The following is a 21406-nucleotide window of genomic DNA, read 5'->3' as shown; positions in this document are numbered from 1 at the left end:
TGGGTCTGAATGGAGCTAGGCAGCACTTCTCAGAATCACTGAACTAGAGAATTAGAGGGAACCTCAGAAACCACCTGGTCCAACCCAGACCCGGAAAGGAATCCCGCTATGAGCTATTCCTGGACCTATAGTCATGTAGCTTCAGTTAAAGACCTCCAAAGAGGAGGAACCTTTGGACAGACCTTTGCCTTGGGGAAGCTCTGATTGTCCTGACCTGCCTTCCTGACATCAAGTCTAAATCTGCCCCTTTGTAACTTCTACCCATTGCCCCTGGCTCTGCCTCATGCAGCCCCACAGGACATCTAATTGCTAGATACCCAGCTTCTGTGATATGCCAGCAAGTTACTGGAGGGAGATAGCAATGCCTTCCTTCTCCTAATGAGTAATGGGGTGGCTCTAGAGGTGAAGGTCCACCACCACTGCCGCCATGACTTTCTCCAGGGCCCCAAACCTCTGGATGTTTGCTCCTTTCGCTCCATCTCTATAGCCACATTCATTTGCCCACCACTACCTCTGCCTTGGAAATGGCCAAGCTAGCCCAGGAGTGCTTCCTACCCCACTAAGCCCCTGGGCTTTCCAGTGCTTCCCGACACCGGTGCATCCCAATGGATCTCCCTAGCTGTAATTAATCGGTTGCATCTGCTCTCTTACCCCAGGGCGGCTTCATGGCACAGTTCCCTCCCAACTGTTCAATTAGCTTCTGTAAGAATCAAAAATGGGGGCGAGCAGAGCTCCATGTCGGCTGTTTTCCAGGTCAGGTCACCCACGGAGGAAAACAAACTTGACAAGGTCTGGCAGTGGAAGGCACTTGGCTTGAATGCCCAAGGCTCTAGGCTTGGCAAGAACTGGATTTCTGCAGGCTGGTTGGGTTTCAGGAGGCGGGTACGAGGGAGTCCAAACCACAGGGCCCGATCTCACACATACCATGACACTACTGTGGGCTGAAGAGATCCTGGCACACTAGAAGAGGCCTTTAGCTCATTCTCCTGGCTTCCTTCTAGAGGCTTTGACCTACACATGCTGACACAGCACTTTCCCCCCACCCGCTCCTTCAAGAGGCATAACTTGGAATGAACTAATGGAATAAAGAAAGACATGGACTCATGACTTGGGGTTATACTATTATACGTATTATTATATGTATTGCTAATACACCTGGCCACATGGACCAAGGAGATGATTTAGAATCATAATAGTAATAACTAATATTTATTGTTTTAACCTTGTACATAATGATGCAAATATTTTAACTCGCTCACATTATACAGAGGAGGAATCTGAGGTATAGAGAGCTTTAGTGACTTGCCCCTAGGGGGTCTCACAGCTAATAAAGGTATGAACTATGATTCAAATTCAGATTGTCTGACTCCAAATCCATTTATATTTATTCTTTCTACTATACAGTAATGCCTTTCTTATGGCACTAGAAAGAAATGTAAAAGTAATGCAGTCAAATCTACTCATTTTGCAAATGAGGAAACTGAGGCCTGAGGTCTACAGATTTATTGGCTCATGGGATTTAGAAATAGAAAAGATCTTAAAAATGTATTTGGGTCAGATGAAAAATGAGAAGGGAAATGATTTGCCCAAGGTCACTCAGCTACTTAGTGGCACAGGCAAGACTTTGAGATATAAATTCAATAGTTCTATAAAGCATTTTCTTAAAAGATAAAAACAAGCCCCCAAATCCTTCCTCTATCAGAGTGTTGATTTCTGAAATTATTCTAAGAAGAAATAAAGTATTTCATTTCAAAATAACATTACTGGCTTAAAATGCAAATTCCCTAAGAGAGGTAATAAGATGCCTCAATTGATATTTGGATATTTTGGAGATCTGTGAATATTCTTATTGTACTCTCTCTTGCAATGCAAACCTAGAAGCTCATCCACACCTGTCTAGCTTATGCAATTCCTGTTTATACTGTTCTATACATCTACCACAGGGGCTCCCTTCAGTGCTCAGAGGTCTTCCTCATTTTGTGAACACAGAAGGAATACATAGATTGATCATTGGTTATGAATTCATGCTTAAGTTTAAATGACTGATTTTTGATCCTTCTCTGAAAACCAGTTTTGGTGAGGGAGAAAGAGGCTAGAAGGGTACCAGAATGTTGAAAAAGAGAAGCACATAGGAAAAGGGGAAAGGAAGAAAGGAAGAAAGGAAGAAAGGAAGAAAGGAAGAAAGGAAGAAAGGAAGAAAGGAAGAAAGGAAGAAAGGAAGAAAGGAAGAAAGGAAGAAAGAAAGAAAGAAAGAAAGAAAGAAAGAAAGAAAGAAAGAAAGAAAGAAAGAAAGAAAGAAAGAGAGAAAGAGAGAAAGAGAGAAAGAAAGAAAGAAAGAAAGAAAGAAAGAAAGAAAGAAAGAAAGAAAGAAAGAAAAAAAGAAAGAAAGAAAATGGAAGAAAAAGAAGATGAGCTTGGCCTACTGCATCATTTGATATTCCCTATATCCTGTATTAGTCATGTTTTTACTAAAGCATCAGGCACAATTAATGGTCACGCATTTTGCTTGCCTCAAGGGGCAGAACTAAGACCACTATGTTGAAGTTGTATAATAGAAGATGCTGATTCCATAGAAGGAAAGGATTCCGAATGTCTTGAGCTGTCCCAGAGTAGAATGTGTTGCCTCCAGAGGTGGTAGATTGTCAGTCACTGAAAGTCTTCAAGCTGTGGCTAGATGGCTATGTAGGGATGTAGGGACTAGGATTCAAATATTAATTGGACAATATGACCTCTGAGGTCCCTTCCCAATCTATAATTTTATGAAAAGGATGCATAGAGCCATAAATTGGGGAACGAGTAAACTAATTGCAGTATTATGTTAAAAGAGATAGCATACCTGAAAAAAGAGAAACATGAAAGGCTTAGAAAAGTGGATAGAAATCTTGAGTCAGGAAGATCTGGGTTCAAATCCAGTCTTAGACACTTACTAGCAATGTGACCCTGGGCAAGTCACTCAACTTCTGTCTCTCAGTTTCTTCTTCTGTAAAATAAATCAAGTTTTAGCACTATTTCCCATGCTCAGAAATCAGCTCCTCTATATTCCAAACCAGAGGACTGGACTCTCTTAACATTCACTGGATTATCACTTTAAAAACATAACCCTTATCTTATGTCTTAGAATCAATTCTAAGTATCAGTTCCAAGGGAGACAAGAGGTAAGCGCTTAGACAATGGGCCTTAAGTGACTTGTCCAGAGTCACCCAGCTAAGAAGTGTCTGAGGCCAGACTTCTGTCTCCAGGTTTGGTTCTCTATCCACGGTGCCACCTAGTTGCCCCAAAACATCACTTCTTGATTGCCCAGGACACCAACTGCTAGTGCTCCTCCTCCCCAAACCTCCCACTATTCATTTTGTATGTATTTTGAATCTATTCACACATGTATATGTTGTCTTCCTAAATGGAATGTAAGTTCTTTGAAGACAAGGACCATCCAGTGTTGTCTCTGGGGCCACCGTGACTAACACTCAATAGGTACTTAATAAATGCTTTTTAATTGAAAGATTGAGTGACTTGCCTGGGAGCAGGGAAGTATTATTCCCATTTCATGCTCCTTCTTGCCAGTTTCATGGGGTCTCCTGGCAGTTGAATAGCTTCCCTTCTTCAATCCAAAGAGCCCTCTGACAAACCAGACCTGAATCACACAAGTGCCTTCCAGGTTGGATGTCCCTTCTCTGGCTTTGCCTCATTTTTTCTCTTGGGTAAAATCGATATCTTTTCTGCTCTCCTTTCCATTCTTCCCTCTTACTACCCTCAGACACTTTGCCATTTGCCTCCCAGGAATAGCAGTGTGAGTGACGAGGACCAGGATGGGTTTACATCCTTTCCTGAACCCATCAGCAATCTGAAAATGCAAGTCAAGGATATGCTCCAGGATTTAATATTACCAAAGACATAGAGGGTCCATAGCAGAAGATGAAAGACTCCATTTGGCATTTTCTTGGCAAAGTTACTGGAGTGGTTTGCCATTTCCTTCTCCAGCTCATTTTACAGAAGAGGTAACTGAGGCAAACAGGGTTAAGTGATTTACCCAGGATCACACAATTAGTAAGTGTCTGAGATCAGATTTGAACTCAGGAAGAAGAATTTTCCTGTCCCAGGTCCAGCACTCTATCCACTGCAGCACCTAGCAGCCCTGTCTGAGGTATCCATTAGAGAACTTTAAGTCAAGTATAAGAAGTCTGAACTTTCCCTGTAGTTCTCACAGGTAGCTATTGAGAATTATGGAGGATTATTGAACACAGGAGTGACCTGACCCAAGTTATGCATTAAGAAAATCATTCAAGCAGTGATAGGCATTGGATAGGATTGTTATCTACAATCCCCAAGTCCCATCATTGGTACTGATGATTTTTTAGAGCTGGAGGAGTTGGTGTATGGTTTGAACTACTACTTGTCCTCCATGATATTAGAAGGACCTGGAGTTAGGGCAGCTAGGTAGTTCAGTGGATAGAGAGCCAGGCTTAGAGATAGGAGGTACTGGGTTCAAATTTGACCTTAGACACTTCCCAGCTGTGTGACCTTGAGCAAGTCACTTGACTCCAATTGCCTAGCCCTTAGCAATCTTCTGCCTTGAAACTGATATTTAGTATCCATTCTAAGGTAAGGGTTTTAAAAAAAACTAGGACCCAGGATCCTTCACAGAACATCCATTTTGGCCCATTCCCTTTGTTCTTTAGATTTTCTAGGAACTCAACTGTTAATTCTTTCCCCAGTAGTCACCTTCCCCCTTCTCTGACTCCAGTCATAGAATCATAGTCATCATAGATGCGTGCAGATAATAGTAACAGACTTGAGATTTGAACTTGGCCTTCTGATTTCAAAATCAGTGTTCTTTTCACTCTTTCACACTATTTTCAAACCATTCTCCTCTAGGTGGACCCTCATAAGGAAAGGGAGAAACCTGAACTATGCTGAAGCCAGCTGCCACTGCCTCATGAGGGCCCACTGTTATATTTTCAGTTTGAGTGATGCTACAAATCACAGCTTGATTAATTGTGTTGTGGATTGTCTAGACTTAAAGTGATGGAGACAATGTTAATAGTGCAGATTAAATGTAAAAATTCATTGTGTGTGCCTTCTTTTTTCTTCTCGAGAGCCAATTATTAAATATTTACCAGTATACCTCTAGGTAGACCCCTCTGACCTTGCCTTGTGTATGGGTGAATTTTTGTTTCCTCCAATTGGGTTCCTTCAAAGTTGTGTTGAAATAAGACTTTCATAAATCAAATTAAAATTTAAAATTTCTAGGGCAGTTAGTTATTTAAAGGAACCCTGTGGTGAATCGTCTCGAAAATCAAACAATTATCCCCTAATTTCCATTTTTTAAAAAGCAAGATGTTCACATTTCTGCCTTATTTAAATTGAGGTACACCTATAAAATGTTTCACTGAATACTTGAGTGGCTTGCCATCTGTGTCCCCTGGTAAGAAATGTGCTCCAGGTACCCATAGCATGGTCCACAGAATCCTAAAGTCTTTTATGCACTCCAAATTCTATGGAAATAGGGAAACACCTGGCTTCGTGATTTCTTGAGGGAAATGGCTGACCTGGGTTCATTCTCCTAAGAGCTGACATCTAGGTTAGAAGGCACTTGGCAAGGTTTTGTATTCCCTGTCTCTGACTCTCTTGATCTGATGCCCCCTTGGCAAAGCTGTATCACTCTCAGCTAGTCATTGAATAAACGGAAGTCCTCATTTCTAAGCACCAGATACAGGATTATGCTGCTAAGCTGTCCTACAATAAATAACAAACCACTCTAGCAAATGAGGGGTGTGGACTATCCTACAGTAAATAACAAACCGGGCATCCTACCCTAGCATGAAAGGCACTGGATTCGGAGTCAGGAGACCTTGGTTCAAATCCTATCTGTGCCACTTACTACCTGTGTCTTCTTTATGGAGACACTTCAGTTTTCCAGGTCTCAGTTTCCTCATCTGTAAGATAAAGGGGGAAAAAAGAAAAATGATCTCTAAGGTTCCTTACAATTCTAAATCCTGGATTGTTGAAAATTATCTATGCACTGCCTATGAAAATATTTTCCATGCTTTATCCTACAACAATAAAAACAAACCAGGACTTCGACAAACCATTACCCCCCCCCAAAGAGCAAGCTCTGAAAACTTAGCATCCAGGGATACCCCACCCCCTGCAGTCACTTGCCAGTGCCCCAGAGTGACCCCACAATAAAATAGCAACTCACTACCCTACCTGCAGGAAGAAAATATTTTTAGTTCCCAGAAATATTTCATTTTTCGGCTTCTCTGAAAGGTTGTAATTAACCACAGCAAGGCAAAGACTATTTTTTTTAACTGAGAGAATATGAGACAGAGGCTGGAGGGAGAGGGGGAGGGAAGAATAGTACTACAGCTGTAGGTGGGGAGGGGGCTAGGGGCTGTGAAGGGACCCAAGGGCTGAAGAAAGCTATTTCCTGAGCTCCTCAATAGAGAGCCAGTGGCAAATGGCAACTGTGAGACTAATGATGTTCTCCTGCAGTGGCAACCCTCTGGAGCCCCCCTCCCAGTGACCCACTAACGAGGCTCTAGCTCCCAGAGCCCATGGGGCCTGAGGCACCTGGAGCTAGGGGTGGGAGGATGGAGGAGAGGGAGGAAGGGGTAACCCAATTGTCACTGGGTATTTTTAGAACCCCTAAAGGCAGATAGGTGGCTGGTGGCCACAGGTTATTGCTGGCAGCTTTTCCCCCTCCCCTGCTCTCTTCAGACCCCCAAAGTAGAGAAGGCTCAAAGATACTCAGCAAGCCCTCCTTTGCATCTTCACTATCCATTCATTTTTTTATTCATAAGGTAGAATGATTTATTCCCAGGGAAAAAGTCACACTGCTGACAAGGTGCCCTGTGGAAAATAGGCCCACTGTCAGGAAGTGACCCAGCTGGTACTTACAGAAATAAGTAATGCCATCTGAACCTGAACCCTCAGCTTGGTGGCAACAGGTCAAGGCTCTGGCACTCACTTGTTAAACCCAAGACTTCTTGACAGTTAGGGAAACACTTGGTGGCACATCTTCCCAGACATGGAAGGGAGAAAGGATCTTGGGTAGCTAAGTGCACAGTGGAAATGAGTGCTAGATTTGAGATCAGAAAGACCAGAGTTCAAATCCTGTCTCAGGCTGTTTTATACCTTCTATCTTAGTATTAATTCTAAGACAGAAGAGAGATAAGGGCTAGGCAATTGGGAACACAAAGGTAAGAAGTGTCTGAGGCTAGATTTGAACTCAGATCCTCCTGATTCCAGGCCTGAGCTCTATCCATTATGCTCTCTAGCTACCTTTGTTTTTGTTTTCTCATTTGTAAGATGGTTATAATAATAGCACCTACCTCACAGGGTTGTTGTGAGGACAAAATGAGATATTTGTAAAAGGCTTGGCAAACCTTAAAATGCCATATGAATGTTAGCTATTATTAACAATAATAATAATTTCGCCAGCTTTGTAGGCTCTGCCACCATCATCTCTCTGCCCATAATCTCCGAGCTTTTGGGAGAGAGACCTGATTATACATGTAAGCTATATATGCCCCTGCTAACCCCACCCTGCATCTCAGAGGATCCCAGTGGTGCCCACAATATGGTAGCACTTATAAATTCATAGGCCTAAGGCAAGGCTTCTAACCAATGTGCTACTTAAACATGTTCAAGGAAAGCAACTAATTATCCAGGAGAACTGAGTTCTAGTTTCAGCTTGGCATTTTGCCAGGAGATCTTGGATGAGTCACTCGCTCCAACCAATCAAATATTTATTAAAAACTTCCTATGTGTCAAGCATAGTGCTAAGCCCTGAGGATAAAAAGTAAAACAAATCCAATTGATACAGGAAACCCTTGTAATAGTGTTCCCACATTCTGAACCTGTAGTCTCCCACCTTTCTGGAGAAAGTATGTTTCACTGACAATATTTGTTCATCCTGCTTTGTTCCATACACAGTGAATTAAGTCTAGGTTCCTTATTACATGATAGACAAGAAGCTTACATTTTGACAAATGGAGGAAAGGAGGAATGGAACAGATCATCTCTAAGGTCCTGTTCAACTCTTAAGATTCTTTGATTCTAGAAGTAGGTCTGCTTGCGAAAATCTTTCCTTCATACTTATTTATTAAATATTTACTTTGTATGTATGAGGCAGGGCAGTGAGGTGGCACAATGGACAGAGTGCCTGGTCTGGAGTCAGGAAGACTCATCTTCCTGAGTTCAAATCTGGCCTCAGATACTTATTAGCTGTATGACCCTAGGCAATTCAATTAACCCTGTTTGCCTCAGTTTCTTCATCTGTCAAATGAGCTGGAGAAGTAAATGGCAAACCACTCCAGTAACTTTGCCAAGAAAACCCAAATGAAGTCACAGAGAGTTAGACGCGACTGAAAAACAGTTAATCAAATGTATGGGTCACTGAACTGAGAAATACAAAGCTTTCTAAGCCAGAGTTCCTACTTTCAGGAAACAAGTTTTTGGGGAAGATAGGAAATGAACCCAGAAAATGATAACATAAGGCTCCATATAATGATGAACTTACCCAGGCCAAGTACTGTGAAAGAAAGGAAGTCCTTATTCAAACCAGGCTCGCCAGCATATTTTACTAGCTATGTTAGCCTGGACAAATAAATCACTAAGATGCTCTGAGTCATAATTCTCCTCATCGACAAAATGAGGGAGTTAAACTCGGTTGCCTTTAAGGTCTCATCCAGTCAGAAATCTATGATCCCATAAGTACAGAGGAAGAGAGATCACTCCCAGCTGGTGTGATAAGTAATACTCTCATGAAGAAGGTAGCATTGAAGATTCCCCATGTGTATGATAGAGATCATCAGCCCATTTCTTGCATCTTGGCAGAACAAGGAAGCTTGAAAAGTGACTGACATGCAACTGGAGACTGAGGTCCCTATTCACTACCATGGAGTCATACTCTTTCTAAGTGGAAAGGAAACTTGGAGACTTTCTTATCCAATCCACTCAGTTTACAGATGAGGAAATTGAGACCTAAAGAGGTTATTCAAGGTCACATCAATAGTAAGTGGCAGAATCAGGGTCTGACCCCATGTTTTCCAATTCTAAATCCAATGTGCTTTGTATCATATCCAATTGGATAGGTGCTTCTATCCAATATTTATTTTATGTCCTTCTCATCGTCTAGCTCAGTACTGAGGATGTAGTAACCCTTGAACACCTTCAGGAACAAATGGGGGAATAAATCAAGGAAGCTGGGTGGCTCAGTGGATTGAGAGCCAGACCCAGAGATGGAAAGTCCTGGGTTCAAATTTGACCTCAGACACTTCCTAACTGTGTGACCCTGGGCAAGTCACTTAACCCTCATCACCTAGCCCTTACCACCTTTCTGCCTTAGAACCAATACACAATATTGTTTCTAAAATGGAAGGCAAATGTTTAAGAAAAATCAAGGTAGCCAGAATTCTGTTGGAGAAAAAACATGGGAGTTTGGAGTAAGATTTTCTGGCTCCCAAATCTAGTTTCCTGTTTACCACATCAAATTACCCACACTCAGATTACTCCAGGACTCTCAGGGTATGAATGTATTCAGTGTTATCCATTGGGCCTAAAATTCACATTAACTGGAGGATTTCATTTACCTTCAGGGAGCAGCACACAACCCAGGAAGAATCTGACAATATAGCCCTTGCTCTTTTCTATTGCCCAGGTCTGATATAAATGGAAAAATGGGATACGGTGAATTCTCAGTTATATCGATAATGGGAGAACTGGAGAACAATGGCAGGAATGGTGAATTCAGAATCATGGGACATGAGATCAAATTCAGGCCTGCTACTTTTTACCTATATGACCTTGAGAATATACGGAATTTAACTATCTTGGGATTGGACTAGATGACCTCTCAGGTCCAGTTTCAGATCCGTGAATTCTAATAGGTACAGAGAGAGAGAATCTGGAAACCATTTCTCTTTCTTTGAAATGAATTACGTCTACAGATTTACCTCCTTCAATTAAAAAAAAATGTTGATACCTTTTGGTTTGACTTCACCATCATTTCCAGATACAGCATAATACCACACCTGTTATTAAACCCTTCTTTGTAACAAAGAAAAAGTAAAGCAAAACTAATTGATACAGTAAACCCTTGTGACAGTGTTCCAACATTCTGGACCTGTAGTCCCCCACCTCTCTGGAGGAAGGTATGTTTCGCTGATCAATATTTCTTCGTTCTGCTTTGTTCCACACAGTGCACTAAGCCAGGGTTCCTTATTATACGACAGCCGGTGACAGGGTCATTGGCGGTCCCCAAAGTGAATCATACAAATGAAGTTAGCCAGAGCCAACTATCCATGCAAGTCCTTCACGTTCTTAAAAGGACAAGTGTTCTTGACAATAATGTTGCTGTTGGTCACCATGGTTTACTGACCCCAATTATTCATTCCTCTACAGATCCTGACCATGTCCGGCCCCCCTGAAGGAGGGACTCGAGTGACCATTCACGGAGTAAATTTGGGTCTAGACTTCTCCGAGATCGCCCAGCACGTGCAGGTGGCCGGGGTGCCATGCAATCCCCTCCCTGGAGAGTACATCATTGCTGAGCAGTGAGTTTGCCCTGCCCTGCCCTGCCCTTATCTTCTCTCTCTTTTTTTTAACTCCTTACCTTCTGCCTTAGAATCAATACAGTGTATTGGTTCCAAGACAAAAAAAGCGGTAAGAGATAGGCAATGAGGGTGAAGTGGCGTTCCCTGGGTCACACAGCTAGGAAGTGGCTGAGGCCAGATTTGAACCCAGGACCTCCCATCTCTAGACCTGGCTCTTAATCCACTGAGCCACCCAGCTGCTCCCAACCTTATCTTCTCTTCATTGGAAAGAGCACCCCTTCCAAGAACAGAGATTGATTTGCTTTCTCCTCCTCCTGGGGTCGTCTCTGAGACCAGACTCACTCCTTTCTTCTTGTCATCAGCTGAGGGAAGAGAAAATAGTCCTACGGGACAACCCTTCCCTCCACCCCGAGATGGTCCTCACCTTCGTGCCCATCCCAAAGCTAGGAGGGACCTCTAGGGTTTTCGTTTAATCTGTCCCTTGAAGCAACTCTTTCCTTGGACTCCTCACCTCTACATGGTCTCCTAATCACACTCCTCTTATAAAACTGCTTTGAGTGAGATAGAGAGCCAGCCCTCAAACAGGAAGGGCTAAGGAAAGTTTGTTCCCTGACTACCTCCCCCAGCTCCCAGCTCCTCCAAATACCAGGGTCCAAGGCTCTGATGCAGCATTTCATTCAGCACCCTCCCTATAACATAGCCAAGACACTTTTCCCACAAACGTCAGCTCTTCAAACCCTCATCTCCCTCCCTCCCAGCCCCCATTGGAATGCATCCCACATGGTGGGCTGCAGGCGACAATTTGTTTGGCGCATGGGGCTATGACAGCAGCTTAATCCGAGCAGGGCCTCCGCCGGAGCAAATTCATTTATTTCACTAAGGGAAATGTCAGCTGGAAATTGGAAAATAGGCATGTAGCGGCGGACAGGCGGACGGGGCTCCAGGAGTGACATATGTTCCAATTTGGGGTGTTCATTTGGTTGCGGCCAAGGTGGCAGGCGGTAGGCCGAGAACTGCAGGAGAAAAGGGAGGGAAGCTTCCCACCATGGGTTTTTTGGGGGAAGGTCAATAAAGATATGCTAAATGATTCCTTTGATAAAGTCACCCCATAACTACTGAGAACATAGTTATAGAAGGAAAATATGGCAGCCTTGGGGAAAAAAAAGGGAGCCAGGCAGTGGGGCATAGTCAACTCATTCCTTTTTCCACTTTCTCCTGTCCTCTTCCCTCTTCTCACCTTACAGTTGGCCTATGAAGATGGGGCTACCATCTTGGTGGTTCTCAGCCACCAACACTTCAAAGGTTCCAGAATTTCCTAATCTGGCATCCTGGATTTAGGAATCCTGAGTGTGTTAAGAGCCATCTCAGCCCAACATGATGCTCAAGGGTACAACCAACCATTACTTCTCCAAGAAAAGAGGAGATTAGAAAGACTTGTTTTTGAGAGAGAGCACTCCATGATATTTGTGGAGGCTAGTGCAACTCCAGATGGGGAGAGAAAAGAGGTCAGCCTAGGGTGAGGACCTCAGGGGACCCATGAGCTAAGTAGCCCTATCCTCAAACTGTTCTCAAAGAAGAGGACAAAATAGTACTTAAAGGAGAGATAAATCAGGAAAGAAAGATGGGGAGGAAGAATTTAAAGGAAAAAGAAAGAAAATACATGGGGACTATTTGAGAGCTGGATTTATCTTCAGTATGGATGACTGGAGAGAGAATGACAGGGTCAGGAGCAAAGACCACTCTACAGGGAAGTTCAATGTGAAGAGGGCCCTTGCTAGGAATGACAGATGCTAGGAAATAGTATGAGCAGTCCTGGTGGGAGGCAGAGGTCCTAAGTTCAAGTCCTGCCTCTGAAGGTTCTTACCCATGTGGCGTTGGGCAAATTGCTTAACCTCCCTAGGGTCCAGTTTTCTCCTCTATAAAATGATGGATTGGCCTCAGTGGTTCTTTCAAGTTCTAAATCTATAACCCTCTATAACATCTAGGCAGAATTCTCAGACACGCTGACCTGAAATTTCCCTCAAATCCCAAGCACTTACCTCCAGGTTCCCCAGCTAGTCGCCATTAAAAACAAAAAAAGGAACAGTATGGCGGAACATCTGAGGTCTTTCCAGAAAAACAGGAATGTGCTGCTTTTAGCTGAGAGCTTTTGACTCCTAAGTTCTATCTTCTTCACATAGGTATCACCAATGTAGCACTAGCTCCCTCACAAGCGAGGAAGGAACTTCATTCAGGGTTGAGAGAGAGGAGATAAAAGCAAGCTGTAGAAATGCAGGGTCAGAGTTGGGGTCGCTCCCAGCAGCACCTCGCTGGCAATTACCCTTGAAAAGCACCCCAGTCTCCTTCCTTGTTGGAGGGGCAGGCAGGAGGGATGGAGCGAGCCTTGAGGCCTAGCTGGGTCCAAGCATCGCTTTCCAGCGTGTGGGGCTCATTAGAGCTCTCGAGGTTTCAAAGTTTGTTAACATCATTAAAGCCTTCATCCCGGGCAGCGAGCAGCAGGCGTGATCGTTACAGATGTCTTCGTGAGATGAATTTGGCGAGGAGGGCCCGGCGCAGGGGCCCAGGAAGTGGTAGGATTGGCGGGCTGGGTAATGACTCACCATATGCTCATGCCGGGCCATCTATCACTCAGCAATTAGGTTAATGTTGGTTAAAGGCCTGTAATCTGCACCCCATAGATCTGGGGGTGAGGGGACGGAACTGGGTAACCAGGAACTTTGGGGAGACGGCCCTCAACTTGGCTTTGGTACCTTCCTTACCAAGCCAGGTGCTTCAGGAAGAGAGACGGTCAGAGGCACCTCAGAGTGTCAGACTTGGGTTCAAAGAACGTCCCCCGCTCACCCCTGCTAGCCGCCCCCTACTACCTCCAGCCCTGCATGCTGGCTAAGTGCCACCTACAACCCATATACCCCGCATGAGGGGAAGGCAGAAACCTGGCTTTGGCAAACATCAGCATAATGAGACAGTGGGATAAGGAAATTTCTACCAGATGGGGCCTGGAATTCCCACCATCAGAAATCACTTCTTTGATGGGGTGTCACCTGAATACCCCTGTTAAAATGTAAAACTTGCCCGGAAAGATATCATAAAATGATAGAATCAAGACAATCTTGAATGTAATTTAGTTGTAGGATCTGGAGTTGAAAGGGATCTCAGAAGCCATCTAGTACTCTCTCCCCATTTTATAAGTGAAGTGTAAGAATTAAATAAGATTTCTATCCAGATAAATATTTTATAAAGTTTATTAGGAAGGGGAGACAATCATTCCTATAAGTAACCTGACCACGTGGTCCCTAGCCTGCCAGTCTCTTCCTCATTCTCTTCGCCTGCCTGCTCTGTTCCTGACTTCTTCCTTCTCTTCTCAGTCCTTCAAGCCCAAATCTTTGACCTTTATTGATGCACAGTTGGCCAACACAAAACCTGGTGCAACTGTGGTATGTCAGGAATGTTTGATGGGCAGGCTATTCAGGAGGGTGAGGGGATAATCTTCCTTGACACAGAAGAAAGCGTTTTGGGGGGCAGCTATATGACTCAGTGGGTTGAAAGCCAGGCCTAGATGGCCTCAGACACTTCTTAGTTGTGTGACCCTGGGCAAGTCACTTAACCCCCATTGCCTAGCCCTTACTGCTCTTCTGCCTTAGAACCAATACATAGTATTGATTCTAAAACAGAAGGTAAGAGTTTAAATAAAGAAAAAAAGAAATCCAAGCCTAGAGATGGGGGGGACCTGGGTTCAATTCTGACTTCAGATACTTCCCAGCTGTGTGACCATGGTCAAATCACTAAACCCCCATCACCTAGACCTTATCGGTCTTTTGTCTTGGATCCAATACATAATATTGATTCTAAGATGGAAGGTAAGGGTTAAAACAAAAAAGAAAAAGAAAGAGTTGGCAATCTGCCAAAGTCATTCTGGTAAATAGCAGAGTCAGGATTCAAACCCAGAGCTAAGGACTCTATATATAGTTCCCTTTTCACCCAGCCATATTTCATCTTGTGTAGGAAAGGAATAGGAACTGGATGGATGCTTTCATTCCTATATGAAAATCCTAGATGAGGAAATTCCCTCAACCCATGCAGGTCAACACCTATATAATTTATGATTTTAGAAAACTGCCTAGAGCAGTAAGAGGTTATACAACTTACCCAAGGTCACACAGACAGCATATATTGGAGCAATTCTTTCAGCTTTAGAGACCAGCTATCTATCCACTAAGCCATGTTGCCTCTATGATCTAACCCTCAATGTTGTGTTGTTGAGGGTTTTTTAGGGTCCAACTCCTTATGACTCCATTTGAGGTTTCTTAGCAAAGAGCCTAGAGTGAGGGGGCAGCTAGGTGGCTCAATGGATAGAGAGCCAAGCCTGGATTTCAGAGGGCCTGGGTTCAAATCTAGCCTCAGTCACTTCCTAACTGCATGATCCTGGACAAGTCACTTAATCCCCATTCCCTAGCTCTTACCCTCTTCTGCCTTGGAACCAATACTTAGCATCAGCTCTAAAAAATAAAGCAAGGAAGGGTTTAAAAAAAAGAAGATACTAGAGTGGTTTGCCATTTCCTTCTCCAGCTCATTTTACAGATGAGGAAACCGAGGCAAACAGGATTAACTTATTTGTGTTAGGTCACACACAGCTAGAATCTGAAGCCAAATTTGAACTCAGAGGACTCTTCCTCACTCTAGGCCTGGCACTCAACCTATTGAGCCATCCCCTAAATTTTGTAGATCAACAAAAAGAAAAGCACCTTAATAGCCATTGTTGCTACTAATGCAATGGGTTTCTGGGAAGTTTTAGGGGAGAGTGGGAAGTGGGAACTTGGAATACTAAAAGCAAGAGGAGGCTCAAAGTCAAAGAAGAGAACATTTCCTAACTGTAATGAGCTTTGGCCCTGTAAGGAACTATTTTAATATATTAATAATATTTTATTTTCCCCTAATTATACATAAAAACACTTTTTAATATTTGGGGATTTTTATTTTTGAGTTTCAAATTAAGGGCAGAACCAGGGGATATTAGCAGAAATCATTATTGCTTAGTAAGGAAATGGAGCTTGGGGCTTGGGGCATACAAATCACAGAACTGTGGTTAGAAGTGGTCTTTGGGGCCACCTCATCCACCCAAATGTAAATAAGAACATTCTTTCTAACATATCCTATAAGTAGCCACTGGCTTGCATTAAAGACTGCCAGTGAGGCAATAGTCACTCCCTCCTAGACAACCCACTCCTCTTTTGAAAGGCTTTAATTGTCAGGGAAGTTTTCCTTTACATTCAGCCAAAAGCTGCCTCTCTGCTCCCTGAGGTTGCTCCTAGAACTGCCTTCCGAGACCAAGTAGAAGGGAAAAAAGTCTAATCTCTCTTCCACATGACAGCCTTTCAAATACTGGAAGACAGTTATCATGTCTCCCCTAAGGCTTCTCTTCTCCAGGCTAAACATCCCCATTTCCTTCAACCAATCCTCATATGGCATGATCTCAAGGCCCTTCGCCATCTAGGTTTCCTTCCTCGGGATTTAGCTATAAGATATATCCAAGCTGCAAAATCTTACCTTGTTTCTGACCCCAATCTTATAGCAACATTCCCCAACCACCATCATTAGAGGTGTGCTAGTCATGTCTTCTTAGACCTTCATCAACAGGGTCTGATTATCCGAACCCTTAGAAATTTTGGCCAAAGGCCTGCCTCCATCCCACCCCACCCCCCAGTCCAGCTGTACACCAAAGAAGCACCCAGTTTTAAAGTTGGAAGAGACCTTTAGGATTCCTCTAGTCTGTGGCTCTCATTTTAAAGATAAAGAAACAGAGACCCAAAAAGGGAACTGACTTATCCAAGATCTCACTATTAATAAGTAGTAAAATCTAGATTCAAATCCAGATCCTCTGCTTATAGAATTAAGTGGGTTTTTTTCCCCCTGCGGTATCCCAGCTACCTCATCATTGTTCCCAAGCCCAAGGCTTTTCTTTGTTTGCCTTCTATACTCAGTACTTCTGATCCATCTCCAGCCCTAGGAAGCAGGTGTAGATCTTTCTGGCCACTCTCCATATCTTGGATATAAAATCTTGCTTTGCCATATTCCCAACACAAGTTTCATCTGATTCCTCTCACACCTTTTTTAATCATATCAACCTCTTCTCTGGCTCATTAGAAGACATCTTTAGTTACAGCAAACACACTCAAGGACTTCCTATCCTCATGGACATAGAATCCCAGGAAAGTCAAACAAAAAAAATAGGAAAATTATTTTAGTTTCTTTACTGATTAGACAGTATAGGGTCATACAGTAAGGCTATGCACTAGACTAGGGGTATGTTCAAATCCTGGCTTCTCCACTTGATAGTTGTGTAACTAACTGTAGGCCTGGTCTCAATATTTTCAACTTTAAAATGGACTTAATACTTACTACTTTACAGGCTCACTGTGAAGAAGGTATCTCACAAGATACAAAATGACATTATATGAATTGTGTTTTTTCTGGCCATCATAAAGGACTAGAATCCATCACTTACTGCTCTCTTCCCCCCTCCCAGGCCCAAGAAAAAATAGAAATTCCCTTCCCCTACTCCTCTTTTCATTCCTCTTCCTACCTGATCCCATGCCTATCTCTATCTAGGACAGTGATGGTAAACTTCTTAGAGAGGCAGGTGATGTCTTCAGGTGTGCATGGAGAGGGGGAAGGGAGCAGCCCAACCCTGCATCCCTCTGGATTTCTAGTAAAGAACTCTGGTGAACTCTGTGCTGGGATGACAGTGGGGGTACTCACAGAGAGGACTCTGAGTGCCCTGTCTAGCATGTGTGCCATAGGTTCACCAACAACAACCTAGGAGTATGTCTGCCATGTGAACCTCTCAGTCAGGCATGTGTACTCTCGCAGGGTCAGACAAAAAGTCTGACAAGGTCTTACCCATTGATGAGCAATGTGGAAAAATGGAAAGGACATCACGAAAAGACCTAGATTCAAATTTTGGCTGATCTGCTACGTATTATCTGTGTGACCTTTAGTGATTTAATCGACCTCTTCAGACCTTGACCTTATTGTCTATAAAATGACTAACAGAAATGGGTAAGGGAGTAGCTGAAGGGACAGAGATAATTTGGAACTCAAAAGTTTTTAAAGTAAATGTTAAAGTAAATTATGTAAAAATAAAAAGTTTTTAAAATGACCAGAGAGAGCAGATGATTCCAAAAGTCCCTTCCAACTCTCTAAATCTGTGACAGCTTTTTTCAGAATCCATTCAAACATCATTTGCCTTTTTTATAAGTTTACCTCATCATGGATAAGCTACAATTGTTTAAGTTACAGTTTGCTTTATTTACTTTTTAAACTAATCCCTCCATAATAGATATTCTTTTTTTAAAGATATGCCATAGATACTTGACATAATAATAGACAGTATTTATATAATACTTCAAGATTTACAAAGCATTATATATGTTATATTATATACAAAGCATTGTATATGTCCTCATATCTACACTTTAAGGTAGCTGTTACTGTTATCCCCATTGACTAATTCTGAAAGTGGTTTAATGACTTGCCCATGGTCACATATCTATTAAGTAACTGAGGCTGTATTTGAACACAGGACTTCCTGACCTCAGGACAAGTTCTCTATCTATTGTGCCACCTAGCTTGCGCGCGCGCACACACACACACACAGAAGGAAGGATAGATGGGATAGATGGATGGACAGATAGACAGCTAGATAGACAGACAGACCTTCAACAGAATCATGATATCAGCATAAGCACTACTTCTGATAATGATGTGGGACACAGCCTATCCTTTTAATCCTTTGAGATTCTTACCCATGGTTTTCTGTATATCTGCCACAATCTATCCAGTATGCTGGAAGTCTTCTTTTATTTTTGTTTTGTTTTTGTTTTTAATATTGCATGAATACTAGTATAACACTCAGGATGCCTAGGGGATATAGTCCCAACATTATTTTTATTCTTAAGTCCCTAAACCAACAAAGCCATTTTCTTTCCTTCTTTCTTTCTTTCTTTCTTTCTTTCTTTCTTTCTTTCTTTCTTTCTTTCTTTCTTTCTTTCTTTCTTTCTTTCTTTCTTGCTTGCTTGCTTTCTTTCTTTCTTTCTTTCTTTCTTTTTTCTTTCTTTCTTTCTTTCTTTCTTTCTTTCTTTCTTTCTTTCTTTCTTTCTTTCTTTCTTTCTTTCCTCCCTTCTTCCTTTCTTACTTCCTTCCTTCTTTCTCTTTTTCTATCTCTCTTTCTTCCTTCCTTCCTTCCATATTGTACCTTCTATATGAATAGGAATTCTGCTAGGTGTTGGGAATACAGAATAAAACAGTCTTACTCTCAAAAAAATCTAATATTCTGTTGAGGGATGTAACATAGGGATATAAGTATATACAGAATAAATGTATAAAGAATATATGCATATATAATATATATAGTTACATATGTCTAATAAATATATAATATAATCCCAAGAATAAAGAGAATAAGGTAAGATAAAAGTTTCCAAGAATTTCTGAAGGGGAATAGAGAGGTCTTTAGGAAGGAAAGTTTGGTCCTCCTTAATATTCCCCATCATTCCCTCCCTTCTTGTTGTACCCAATTCATCTTACCCACACCCCAATGCTGTCTCCTCATTTGTTAGATAATATAATAATATTATAATATAATAATAATATATAAAAAATAATATAATAATAATAATAAAATAATAAAATAAAAGTAAGATAATAACACCCAGTGTGCCTCCCTCACGGAATTGCTAGAAGGATCTATAATAACAATAATTCAAATTTAGCTTTTCTTTTATAGTTTACAACACATCTTCCTTAAAGCAAAATATTATGATTCCCATTTAACAGAGGAGAAAGCTAAGAGAAACTGAGTGTATTTGGGATTTGTGCAAAGTCATATACACAGATATTTACATATGGTTGTTCAGGACTTCTTACTCCTGAGAGGATGTTCTTCCCATTAGAGCTAGGTCCTATTTAAGGCAAATAATGAATCCAGCGAAATGGCTGCATTATTTGAATTTGTACTATTCAAAGTACATGTAAAGTATGGCCACTGGTTCTAGCCCAGCAAAAATATGTTACAATTCAATGAGTGCAACCACTGAATAAGCCTGATTATTTGCACTAATAGAGGCCCAGCTGTATATTACATGGGAATAGCTGGGGAACTACTTTGAAAATGTAACTAAGTTCATATTAGTAATTGTATTAGTTAGTATTCTGGAGAGCTACTCTAAATAACAAGGAAGTGAATGAGAGAATGTCCAGGGCATTGTGGCATAGTGGGAAAAGTATTGGCTCTTGAGTCAGAGGACCTGAGTTCAAATCCCACCTCTGATCATTACTACTTGTGTGATTTTGGGAAAGTCACTGGAAGTTACTTCCCAGGGTCTCAATTTCCTTGCCTATAAAAGAAGCGGAGCATAAACCAGAATGACCACATTTCATTTTAGACTTCTGATCTCTGCTGTATAATCCTGACCCCTGCGATATCCTGGGCGGGAGCAGGTTCAAAGAACAGAGAGAGAGTTATTACGCCAAGCAGGTAGCAGCCTGAAAATAACAACTGATAGTACTTTCAATTAAGCCTTTCAAGTGCTCCACTAATGAGGTTTAAGGAGATAGTTCCATGTAAAATGCTAATTGATCATCACCATCATCATGATATTGACTTCAGATCCATAATTAATTTATGTATATGGCTAGAAAGGGGGAGCACCTCCTCCGGTGTGCCCCACTACCTTATTGCATCTCATATGCAGAGCATAATAAGACCATTATTGGGTGTTATGTTAAGATCTACCAGCAGGCAATGCACTTATTTAGAATTAACTGTTCTGAGAGAGATGGAGATCAGTGACATGCCAAGGCTGTGCGAGCATGCGATGTGTTTGTTTAATGCAAGCTTTATTACATCCAAATGGAATCTGTGTTTAGTTACCTTCACTCCTAGAGAAGCTGTTGAGATAAGAATCAAAAAGAATTCAGTTAAACAGGGATCTTCACCACAGATAATACTGTGGATTATTGTTGAGGACAGTTTGCTTTCCTCCCTCCCCACTGGGCTGCTGGGTGGCTCTGGCTTCCCTGTCTTCTCTTCTGGCCCCTGCTCACAATCAGGGCCACAGTGAGTAGAAAGTCGAGCTTCCCTCTGTTCTGGGGTACCCCTTCCAACTGGGAATAGTTGAACCTTCCACCATCCCCACATGCAGAAGAAGAAATGAAGGAAAGAGCTAGATGGCCTCCCCCTTCTTCTCCCTTCCCCCAGTCACTGGCCTTTTCCAGAATGTGCCTGTAGTGACAGCATCAGTGTCTAAATGCCCTCATTGTAACTATCTCAGACGCCTTGGAAGTAGTCACTAGAGGTATTGATCTGGACTGGATGAGAGAGAATTCTCACCGTGAGTTCTACTCACCTCTCTTCCCTCCAGCTCTCTCTATTAGTATCAGATCAGGCGTGTCTTCCAAACCCAGGGCTGCATCAAGTGCCTCTTCTGCCAGGTCTCTCTCTCTCTTATTAAGTGGAAGTCCAATGTCAACTGATCTCTTAATGAACTCATTCCTTCCCTCCGGTCTTGGGACTCTGCTCATCCCATTTTGCTAGGAGCTCCCTAGCCTGGATCTTACCATCTCAGCAAATTGTCAGTTATAACTATTCCTCTTTTTAAACGCACTCGTTGAAAGAAACCAGGCTTGAGACAGCTTGGCAAATAACCCCTCAACTACTTGTCTGGGGAAAGCAAAGATGTGTTATAAGCAAGAAGGAAAAAATGCTGACCAAATTTTTCTCCCTAGGCCTCCTCGGATGGCTACAGGCTAGTAAGCCGTTCGGATGGGCTGGTACATGGTGGATCCTTATTTTC

The 21406-nt window shown here is 42.3% G+C and overlaps 1 protein-coding gene across 1 annotated transcript in view; it reads left to right on the top strand.

Moving 5' to 3' along the window:
* Positions 1 to 21406, top strand: part of PLXNA2 (plexin A2) — a 345165-nt gene that overhangs the window by 278283 nt on the left and 45476 nt on the right. Inside the window, exon 13 of the mRNA XM_056815875.1 lies at positions 10405 to 10556. Coding sequence (XP_056671853.1) covers positions 10405 to 10556 — 152 coding nt within the window. The remainder of the gene's footprint in view (positions 1 to 10404; positions 10557 to 21406) is intronic.

Source organism: Monodelphis domestica, chromosome 2, assembly GCF_027887165.1.
Source record: "Monodelphis domestica isolate mMonDom1 chromosome 2, mMonDom1.pri, whole genome shotgun sequence".
Classification (NCBI taxonomy): Eukaryota; Metazoa; Chordata; class Mammalia; order Didelphimorphia; family Didelphidae; genus Monodelphis; species Monodelphis domestica.
This window is presented reverse-complemented; position numbering and strand designations above follow the sequence as displayed.